Source organism: Protomyctophum parallelum (genome assembly GCF_964188405.1).
Source record: "Protomyctophum parallelum genome assembly, chromosome: 22".
Classification (NCBI taxonomy): Eukaryota; Metazoa; Chordata; class Actinopteri; order Myctophiformes; family Myctophidae; genus Protomyctophum; species Protomyctophum parallelum.
Window position 1 is genome coordinate 3465883 of NC_139714.1, and position 11801 is coordinate 3477683.

At 44.6% G+C, this 11801-nt stretch overlaps 2 protein-coding genes across 2 annotated transcripts; both read left to right on the forward strand.

The window, feature by feature from the left end:
- Positions 1 to 559: 559 nt before the first annotated feature.
- LOC310853620 (TATA element modulatory factor-like) lies at positions 560 to 3985 on the forward strand (the record flags this gene model as incomplete). The annotated part of the gene is made up of 1 exon (XM_083758011.1): positions 560 to 3985. One exon carries the CDS (start codon positions 560 to 562, stop codon positions 3983 to 3985), a length of 3426 nt encoding a protein of 1141 aa, XP_083614137.1.
- Positions 3986 to 8361: 4376 nt separating this feature from the next.
- On the forward strand, positions 8362 to 10458 carry LOC310853621 (disintegrin and metalloproteinase domain-containing protein 10-like; the record flags this gene model as incomplete). The annotated part of the gene is made up of 1 exon (XM_083758012.1): positions 8362 to 10458. The coding sequence occupies one exon, from the start codon at positions 8362 to 8364 to the stop codon at positions 10456 to 10458; it is 2097 nt and encodes a 698-aa protein (XP_083614138.1).
- Between the last annotated feature and the right edge of the window lie 1343 nt (positions 10459 to 11801).

Sequence of the window (11801 nt, forward strand, 5' to 3'; positions counted from 1 at the left end):
AAATGTGATGTCACCAACAACATAAAGGAGGGAAACATAATTTGATGCACTTTATGTTTGAATTGAGTTTATTTAAACTAGCACAATAGCTTTGTAACGCATCATCCAATAGAGAAACATTCAGATTATGTGAACATGTTTCCTATAAACACTTTCCTCCCGGTGCTTGAGCCAAGCGACATCACTGATGATATAATGCATAAGATTGCAGAGTAGCAAGTATACGGGGTAACACTTCATCTACATGGGCTATAAGTTGAAAGCGACTAAAGCACTGGACGATGCTCAAACAACAAAGCCGACAGAAATGCCAAACTATGGAAATATTTCTGTTGTGATTGAAGCAGTTTAACCAGCCGAACAGATATTTAGCTGTAGCTACTAGTGTTGATTCTGTGTTATGTGTTTGGCCGTAACACGTAACAGAACTGGGTTTCGTACAACAAAATTCAGAATTACAAACCGAAGCAAAGTATAACGGGTTGGTTGGCATCGCAACGTGTTAACTTACTCTCATTAACAAACACTGGACGTGTTGTCTAGAGAACAGACTCCAACTATGAGTTGGTTCAATGCAGCCCAGCTGTCCACTTTTGCCAAGCAAGCTTTGACAACAGCTCAAAAGTCCATTGACAGAGTCCTGGAACTCAAAGAGGACCAATGGAATGACACTGTTGTGATACCCGACGACGATCTGCCAGTGAAGACGCCATTAAGGGTTGGGTGGGGAATGACAGAATGTGACTCTCCCTCTGAAGAGACCGCAGATATCCCTCCTCCTTCATCCGAGGCTATCACCACTCTTATCTCGAACGCCGTCATGGATGAGTCAAAGAGTGTTCGTGCCTTTGAAAAGAGTGTCGAAAACACCCAGGCTGTATCAGTGCCTCCTATATCCAGAAGACAGCTGCAAGAGAAGAGCCAGGGGACCGGCATGATCTACGATGATGAAGAAACTCTCAAGCTGGCTCCTGCTGACGTAAGTGGAGAGAACCGGGAAGATGTAGATAGTCAGATGGCTCAATCTGAGTTTGCACCATCCTCATCACGTCCAGACACAGTCCTCATGCCAGTGTCTCCGGTTTCATCTTCAAGCAATCATCCCAGTGACGACAACAGCGAAATGACCAAGAAGAGCAGGGTACAAACAGAGAATTCTGTGGATTCACAAATGAAACAATTACCTCCAACTTCTTCAGAACCACTGGTTACGCAGGATGTCGCCAATGCACCCTATGCACCTCCTACTGTCACCTCTGAAACTACAAGCTCTTCCCTGTCTGACACATCGGCTCCCTCGTTCCTTAACAAGATCCTCCTGGAGTCTAATGGGCCGAAGATAGAGGACCATCAGAATGACATCCCTCCTCCAATCAGCACCCTGGACACGTCTACCACCAGCGACATTGAGTTGGTGGATCACGGAAGCATGCTGAGTGAGAGCTCAACCAGCAAGAGCTCAGCCAGACCCAGGCAGGAGCCGTGGGAGGGTACAGGCAGCATTCACTCAATGCAGGGCTCCGTCCAGCTTTCATTAACCCCCACCCCTGACGACCTACCCCCAGAAGACAACCCCCAGCTCACGAAGAGTGGCGGCTCCTTAGAGGCTGTTGAGTGTGTCGACTCATTCAGCGTGTGTTCGCTAGATAGCTGGAGTCCCGGACAGGTCGAATTGGATGCTGAGATCCCCGGGATTTATACACTTGTGTATGTCACAACCGGCCCTGCCCCTGTGGTGACTGTGTCATCAGCTGTTCAGAAGGTTCAGAATGAGAAGGTAGTGCTGGTGAAGAAAGAGGAAGTAGAGGAGGAGGGGGAGAAGGAGGAGGAGGAGGTGAAATTGGGGCCCACTGAAATAATAAGGGACCAGCCAGTGGACCAGCTGGAGATGTGTCAGAGCATCACACCTATTAACATTGCGCAGCCTGAAGAGGTGATGGAGCAGGAGGCAGGGATCAGGGGTGTCACACTGCCAGGTGCTAACCAGCACCTCATACAGCCGATTACAGTAGAGAAAAGTGAAAGTGTCTCCACGTGTCATATTCTGGAGCTTCAGAAGGCGATTGTTGAACTGTCAAGTCATCTGCAGGAGAAGGAGTCACAGCTGCACACAGCTAACAAAGATAAAACTAGGCTTGAAGAAGCATGTGGAAACCTCAAAGATGAAGTGCTAAGCCTAAAAGAGGAGAGCTCTACAATTAAGTCTCTGAAAGATGAGTTCACACAGCGTCTCATTGAAGCAGAGAGGAAGGCTCAGCTGGCCTGCAAGGAGAGGGAAATGAAGGAAATGAAGGGCATGCAAGAAGAGCAATCTGCCAGACTGAACAATAATAAGATGATCGAGATCATTAGAGACAAGGAGAAGCAGATCAGAGGCCTCATGGAGGAAGGCGAGAAACTGTCCAAGCAACAGCTGCAGCACTCCAACATCATCAAGAAGCTGCGTGTGAAGGAGAAGGAAAATGACGCCAGGATCCTTAAACAGAGCAAGAAAGTCAAGGAACAGGAAGAGGAACTCGAACATCTGCATCAGGTGCTGAATGCGAAGGAAGAGATGGAGAAGCAACACAGAGAGAACATCAAGAAGCTGAAAGGTGAAGTTCAGCGTCAAGAGAAGGAGCTCGGCAGGCTGAAGACTGACTTTGAGGACCTGCAGGAGAACAAGAGGATCCTGCAGTCTGATCTGGACAGTGCTTATGAGGAGCTGGCAGAGCTCCACAAGACCAAAGCTAGGATGGCCAGTTTAGCACAGGAGGCGGCTCTGAGCAGAGAGACCCAGGCCAAGGAGGAGCTTAGCATGGCCCTGCAGAAAGCCCAAGAGGATGCCTGTGTACAGCGGGAGGCTCTGGAAAACCAAGTGGCTGACCTGAGACTGGCATTGCAGAGGGCTGAGCACCAGCAGGGCAGAAAAGAGGATTACATGAGAGATGAGATCAGTGAGATCCAACAGAGACTGCAGGAGTCAGAAACCAGGAACCAGGTGTTGACTCAAAATGTTATGTCTGTGACGTGGCCACTGCTCCGGCAAGTTGAGAACCTGCAAGCCACACTGGGAGTCAAGACAGCGTCTTGGGAAAAGCTGGAGAAGAGCATCTCTGATAGGCTAGTGGATGCCCAGGCACAGTTGGCCGTTGCCATGGATAAGGAGTGTTCCGCAACTGATGAGCTGCTCGCCATCAAGGCTCAGTTGGCTAATCTCGAGACCCAGAATTCCCTGCTGCATCAAGAGAACAGCCGTGTCCTGGGACAGCTGGACACAGAGAAGCGTAAGAGGGAGAGACTGGAGGATGAAAGCAGCAGGCTGCACAATGAGCTGGAAAATCAGCGAGGGGACCACAGTCAAGCTTTAGAAGAGGCGAAGAAAGAGAACCTGCTACTGATCAGTCAGCTGGAGGTGGAGAGAATGAACGTGGGCCAAGAGAGGAACAGTAAATGCTGCCTAGCACAAGAAGACCTTAAGGAAAGGGAGAGGAAGGCCACAGTACTCTCTGCTGGAGAGCTCCTCACCCCACTGTTCCACTCCAGCTCAATCAGCCAGCCGAATAGTACTGGTCTGGATACCTCTGTGCTATCTCAGGACGGCCCTCTCAAGTACTCCCTAACCACCATGTCCCTATCCATGAGTGGCAACAACTTCTACGAAGGTGGAGGCTCCACCATCATAGAGAACCTCCAGACTCAACTCAAACTGAGATTGGGGAAGATAACACAGCTACAACTGGAGATCTCCGGTCTGGAGAGGAGTCGCGCAGTCATGGCTGAGGAGTTGGTTCGACTCGCCAATCAGAACGAGGAGATGGAGGACAAGTTGAAGGACATCCCTAAGCTGAAGGTCCAAATCAAAGATCTGGAGCAGAGACACAATACCGTACTCCAGATGTATGGAGAGAAGGCAGAGGAGGCTACTGATTTGAGGCTGGACCTGGAAGATGTGAAGAACATGTATAAAACCCATATTGATGAACTGCTCAAGAACCAGAAATAGTTTGCTAAACCAACAAATACAGATTAATTCGAAAAAAAGGAGAGATAATTTTTCTTTTCCACCTAGATCAGTGCTTTTCAACTATTTTCATGTCAAGGCCCATTATTTATTCGGGATTTGAGCCACGGATCACAATTTGATGACATTTAGCTTCTCAGAACCAAAACTATGTTTTGTCCACAATTCCATGCTGTATTGATGTTGGTAGGAGAGATAACCTGGAAAACATAAATAAACACAATGTCTTCTACATTACAATACAGTGGTCACTGGAGTCCTTCAAACTTTTATTAGCACACATTCTTCCACCATTTTTGCCTAAACCATATGTATTTTCTTTTAGTCCTGTGGCATCAAATAACATCACAGACACACTCCACAATAACGGCAATACTGACATGACCCTAAGGATTCTGGAAATGTATAATTTGCTCATATTATTTCATTCTTTAAACAAGCCTTATTAAACAAGCACTTTTTATGAGAAATAGACAGGGCCATAGGCCTATGAAATAATATTGGCAATGAATGATTAACTGATTAATGTAATTTCACTGATTCAGTCACATTCCTTGAGCCCCAACAGGTTAGACACCAAAACCACCTTTCTAGGTTGAATGGTAATTAAGATATAGCCATTTAAGCTCCTGGCAGCTATTATGGAACATCTTGAACATTCTGCCTTTCCAGGAGTTCTATGTTGCTAGTTTTTTTGTACGTTATTAAGCATGCCTATATGTATATTATTAAAGCCTCTATAGGTTTTTCATATTATTGTTTAACATCACTCTGGGATGCCATCTTGGATTTGTCAATAAATAATTAATTTACGTTAATTTCACTGACTCAGTCACATTCCTAGGGTTAGACACCAGGTTAGTCACCACAAACACTATTTACCTAGTATTTGAGATATCCATTATATGCCATCTTGAAAATGACCCCTTTCTGTATTTTCCTGGACTTTTATATATGTTTTTAATTTTTATATTCAGCTATTAGTGTAGATTTTCGTCTTACACAAACATTAAATTCCCATTGACAATGAATGGAGAATTTACGTGTCTGAACATATAGACCCCACTGAGCATTCTTTGGTCTACGTCTAATATTTGTCTAAAGGGCCGTTGATTAGCGGTTGTTTAAACGTCTATATATAGACGGTCTATATATGGACGTGTAAACAACCACTAATCAACGTCTAATCTAAGAATAGACTTCTAAAAAACGTATCACATTTTTCGACGCACGTCTAATAGCCGTCTTTTTCTCAGTGGGACATGTTACGTCATGATAATAATAATAATAATAATAATAAAACTTTATTTGTATAGCACCTTTCATGACATGAAATGCAGCTCAAAGTGCTTTACAGAACAATGAAGAATAAAAGAAAAGCAAGGCAACGACATAAAAAAAAAAACAAGCAGTAATGCAATACAGTGAGGACATGAATAACAAAAATAAAAAACATAAAAGATCAATTAAAAGCAATGTTGTAGAAGTGGGTCTTGAACTGAGCTTAAAAAATGTCTACAGAGGCTGCCTGACGAAGGTACAGTGGGAGCTTGTTCCATGCCCGACGGCCCGTAGAAGCAAAAAGCTGCTTCCCCGTATTTTTTTGTTGCCATTTTTGTAGGCAAAGCGAGCAGGCCAGCAGTGGAAGACCTTAGGGGGCGGTTTGGGACATATTTAGGCAGGCAGTCATGTAGGTAGGAAGGTGCGAGACCATTGAGAGCTTTATAGACAAGTAAAATAATTTTAAAATCAATCCTAAAAACAACCGGAAGCCAGTGCAGTGATGCCAAAACTGGAGTAATATGTTCTCTCTAGTTCTAGTTAAAACTCTGGCTGCTGCATTTTGGACAAGTTGTAAACTGTCAGTTGTTTTCTTAGGCAGTCCTGAAAAAAGTGCATTGCAGTAATCAAGCCGAGAAAAAACAAAGGCGTGTCCAAGGACACATAGGCTCTGATTCGTGCAATATTTCTAAGGTGAAAAAAGGCAATCTTGGTAACATGATTAATGTGTGAATTAAAATTCAATTTCAATTCAATAATAACCCCCAGGTTCTTTACTGTACTGTTACTTTCTACAGTCAGGTTGCCAAGTCTGCTTAATATTGATTCTTTCTGTTCACTAGAACCGATTATGAGAACTTCTGTCTTATCCTCATTTAGCTTGAGAAAGTTCTCACTCATCCAACATTTGATGCTAGACAGACAGGTAACCAGTGGGTCTAAAGCACAGGGATCATCTGGAGCCACAGAAAGATATAGTTGGGTATCATCAGCATAGAAATGAAAATTGACTCCGTGATTGGCAATGAGTTCGCCCAATGGCAGTATGTACAAGGAGAAAAGCAGAGGGCCAAGAATCGAGCCCTGTGGAATACCAGAACTGATGTTGTGTTTGTCTGAGTCAAACTCGGCTAGATTGACAAAGTAACTTCTATTTGATAGGTAGGAGGAAAACCAGGACAGGGCCGTACCAGACAGGCCTATCCAGTGCTGATATAGAGGACTGTGGAACATCACAACCAACTAGTGATGACCAGCTCCTCTCTTCACAGTGTTCTGAATCTGACACTGAAGACAGTGATGACTGGGCTCCACAGTGTTCTGAATCTGACACTGAAGACAGTGATGATTCAGAGGAGACCAGTGAAGGTCAGTCAACTTTAAACACATCAACTTTAAACACAGTGCAGGGAAATCACACAAGACACAACATGTGGAAGAACAAAGACTGTCTTTGAGCACCAAGCTGTCCCAGGACCTGGAATCATCAAAACAAACTCACTCCATGAGGACTCACACAGGGAAGAAACACTTTAGTTGTACAGAGTGTGGCAAATGTTTTAATAGGAAGGAAATTCTGACGAGGCACACAAGGATTCATAGTCATACAGGGGAAAAGCCCTTTATTTGTGGTAAAGGAGTAAAAATACACATTGAGGACTCATAGAGGTGAAAACCCCATTATTTGTACAGTTTGTGCATGGTAAAGGATTTAGTAATCTAAAAACACACATGAGGACTCATACAGGGGAAAGCCCTTAACTTGTAACGTGTGTGGTAAAGGCTTCACTCTGCGTAGTAATCTAAAAATCACACCTGTGTGAAGTGAGGGGTGCTCTTATCCTTATACATCATCATACATAATCTTATGAACAACTGAATTTATGTGATTGGTTTGCCGATTTGCTCATCTACATATGACCTAATTTCTCCTGTCATTGTCAATGGCAAATATTGAGATGTGTGTGGACAAAAGCTGTATATAGGAGGCCCCTCAAAAAGAAAGATGGTATCTATTATCAGTCACCACATGATTTTGATCGTTGACATGATGTGACACTTCAAGATAGCAGTCACGTAAAGATATGACACTGGCAGGATACATAGTTTACATACATGTAGAGCTAGAGCAGCAGTTCAAAATGAACAAGCAAGCATCAACCTTTTCTTTACATATACGTAGGCCTTGTGTTAACCCAATCTGCCCCACCTGTTAAACAGAAATGCAGTGCAGTTGCCAGAGATATGGAGCCATTTATGCTGAGCATTAGTCAAAGGTGTATCGAATTTTAACAGTGTGTGTGACAGGTGCACAATGGAAACAGTGCTTGTTTCACCTGACAAATATGACAATGTCATTCATCATTTCTAGGTCAGAGTGCCAAAGACGAGAAAGACAAGAGTCTTAAGTAGGCCTATGTCGGCTGGTCTGCAGCCTTGCATCGGGTCAGGCCGCTATACTGCGCTGATCAGAGCATTGGTCATGGTGTTATGGCGTTATGGCGTGTTATGGTGTTTTTGCATTATCCTTTTGATTATGGTGGGTCAGATATACATGTGACATACTGTATGTTTTTGAGGGGCGCTAGCCCCTCCTATGTCCAGCTTTGAGGGTCCGTGGAAACACAAACATTGAAGACAAAAGTGTGTAAACACAAACATTGAAGACAAGTGAGAGACAAGTGAGGGCGCAAATTGTGATTGGCCAGAATGAGATATGATGTATGTATGATGATGACGTATGATGATAAGACGCAATCCTGTGGATTTGCAAGAGTGGTTGCCTAGCACATAGTCTGCTTGCCTATAGGCAACCACACTAATTACACACAGCAAGCTATTAATGGAGACAACACACATATAAACCATCTGACGTAACAATAACCGCATCGTGGGTAGGCATACGTCACCGGCCACTTGCTCAAAAGATGGATTGTGGTTAGTTCATACAGAGGCCCACTTTGTTCTTTAAGAGGAATCAAAAGGAGAACCATAGGAAAGGGAAACAAAAGCAAACCAAAGCTCCCCTATACTGTACGTATAGAGAGCTTCTTCCGCTTACAATGAATGTATTCAATATGATATTTGTGAAACTTTTTCTGATGGTTTGCTGCCTACGGAATATTAAAGGACACTATGCAAATCCTCTCAACAAATACATCCGCCATTACGAGGGCCTGTCATATGACACAGAAGCCCTGCGCCAGCAGTCACTAGTCAACGACAAGACACTGCAGCTGGGCTTCCGCTCTCACGGAAGGTACTTTAACTTGCTGCTGAAGAGGGACAACACCTCCTTTTCTCCAGAGCTCACCGTAAAGGTATCGGGAGATGACCTGCCCTTGGATATCAGCTATATCGATTTCATTTACACCGGACAAGCATTGGGTGAAAATGGCACCGTTACTCATGGGTCTGTAGTCGATGGCCGCTTCGAGGGCTCCATCCAAACACACCGAGGCACATACTACGTAGAAGCCTCTGAGAGGTACTTCGAAGAGAGGAACGTGACCTTTCACTCTGTCATCTATCATGAGGATGACATCAGCGGTCCAGAGAGTGGCCACGCTGACCACTCTGTGTTTGAGAGGATGCAGAAGTACCAGGCATCAGTTGTGGACCGCCCAGTTAGAAAGCCGCTGATGTCCAAGGCTCATGGTCGAGTGATTAGGACAACCTGCGAGCTCTTGATCCAGACTGACCACTACTTCACCGAATACTACCGTACGAATTCGAGGGTCATCGAAGTGATCAACAGCTTTGTGAAGGATATCAACTCCATTTATCAGACGACAGATTTCAATGGCATCCGTCAAATCAACTTTGTGGTGAAAAGGATTATTATCAACACTACCAGCGCTGTGAATGACATGAGCAATCCTTTCCGCTTTCCCAACATCGGTGTGGAGACGTATTTAGACCTCTTCTCACAACAGAACCATGATGATTACTGTCTGGCCTATGTATTCACCAACAGAGACTTTGACTGGGGTGTGCTTGGCTTGGCTTGGATAGCACAGACCGTCGGCGCAGGCGTCTGTGCGAAGAATAGCGTGTTCAGTGGTAATATAAAGCGGTCTCTGAACACGGGCCTTGTCACTGTGAAGAACTATGGTCATCATGTCCCTCTGAAGATTTCGCAAGTCACCTTTGCACATGAGGTAGGACATAACTTTGGCTCTCCTCACGATGACACGCCTACGTGCATCCCAGGAGCAACACAGGGTAACTACATCATGTTTCCCCTAGCCACAGCAGGGGAATTGCCCAACAACAGGAAGTTCTCACCCTGCAGCATTGACAAAATGAGTAAGATCCTGCAGAAGAGGATGAAGATATGCTTTGTTGAATCCGACCAGCCCATCTGTGGAAATAGGATAGTGGAGGAAGGTGAAGAATGTGACTGTGGCTTCCGTGATCAGTGCGAAGATGAGTGCTGCCATAACGCTGATGAGAATGAAGACCAAAGGTGCAAACTGAAAGACGGCAAAGAATGCAGTCCCAGTCAGGGTCCTTGCTGTGACCCAGTACAATGCAAACTAATGGACCAAGGTAAAACGTGTAGACTCGTATCAGAGTGTGCCCATGAAGGCATGTGTAACGGTAAAGATGTCGGGTGTCCTCGGTCACAGTCCAAGGAAGACTTCAACACCACCTGCGATGCAAACATAAAAGTCTGCATCAATGGGGTTTGCACAGGTTCCATCTGTCAGAAATATGGCCTGGAGTTGTGCACCTGTTCGAGCCCAGAAGGCACGGATGAGAAAGCCATGCAGTGCCATGTCTGCTGCATGGAACCAGCGAAGCCCGACACCTGTAGCAGCACAGGTTCTGAGAAATGGGCCCATTTCTTTAGGAAGAAGCACATAACTCTGCAGCCTGGATCACCCTGCAACGACTTAAAGGGATTTTGTGACGTTCTCTTGAAGTGTCGTCCGGTGGACGCGGACGGGCCTCTCTCAAGGCTTTTGAAGAACCTTTTTAATCTGGAGCTGTATAAGACCATTGGTGAGTGGATTGTGATTTACTGGTGGGTAGTGCTGTTTATTGGCATCGTTTACATTCTATTGATGTCTGCCTTCATTAGGATCTGCAGCCTCCACACGCCCAGCAGCAACCCCAAGCTGTCTCCACCTCGGCCACTGCCAGGTGCGTTGAGGAGAGGTCAGCCATAAACCCAGGGCTAGACGCTGGTCCTCTCTTTGCCTTGATTTGTCCTAATGCATGGCATGGCTCGCCTAGCCAGGCCAAGCTGAGCTGTCTATAAGAGTCTGTGTGCGTACATGTGTGTCAGTTTGTCTGGAGCTAATCTTGCAAACCACAGGACTGATTAGTGCTAGATTTCTTGTACCAATGGGCCACACTTTTTTTTTCTCACTTCCATATACGTTTTACGTTTTATTTTTTTCCTATGCCCAGCTTTTTGTATGGGCACGAGGGTGATTTTTAATTAGTAGGCCCAAGGAAAAACTTTCACCAAATGTGCTACTGTACTGAGTTTAGTCTAGGTGTTCGTCATGTTTGATCTGGCGAGTGTTGTCTTTTACTGGCTATAGGTGGACACAAAGTGACCCGGTTGACCACAGCACATGCAGTCTTTCTCCAAAAACAATCTCTGGTGCTCTTCCTCGCTCAAAGTGGTCTGTCCAATCTTCACCGGTTATAATTGAGAGAGAGATATGTCAACCCATATTCATTATTGATCATGTTTATTGTAATGATCAATCAATTGATTGTGCTCCGGTTTGGATCATTGTAGCTAACGTAGGGTAGGCCTACTATAAGTACTTATTTATCGGTCTCACAATGAAAACTTTTTTTTTTCTTTTTCTTTTTACTTTTTACATGTTTTATATTAATGCTATTACTGTATGCCAATTATTTGGTAAAACACTATGTTAACATTAACCTCTGAACCCTGTTCATAGCAATGTAACCAAATGGACCCGTATACGGAGACCCATACTTTGCCAATGGATTCTGCAACATGTCTGTGAAACGCCACTAGATCAGTGCTTCTCAAACCTTTTCGTGTCAAGGACCCTCAAATTCATATAGAATTTGCTTTGTACCAGGGGCCGCCAGACGAAGATTTGTGCAAGAAATTCTAAATTATTCAAAAAGGTTTCCAATACTTTCAAAACTTGTTTGAACAATGTTCAAAAATAGTAGATGTGCAAGCTTGCAGGTCAATTTCATTTCATTTTTCGAATATCCCCCCGGACAACACTTTTGTCATAATGGTGACTCACTGTAGGAAATTATTGGAATTGAATATTGTGTGGCTTGTGACGCTAGGGTCCATTATTTGGAACAAAGGTGTCCTACCCTTCTGGTCCAATATTTAGTTTAGACCCAGTGCTTGGTCTAAAGAATGGTTCAGAAGCGGTGTTCATGTGCAGTTGTGCACTACCTGGAGCGGAGAGAACAGATGGTTGAGGTGAACGGAACACTGACTGTCCCCCCCTCCCAGTGAGCCGTGGCGTTCCACAAGGAAGCATACTAGGGCTAATTTATG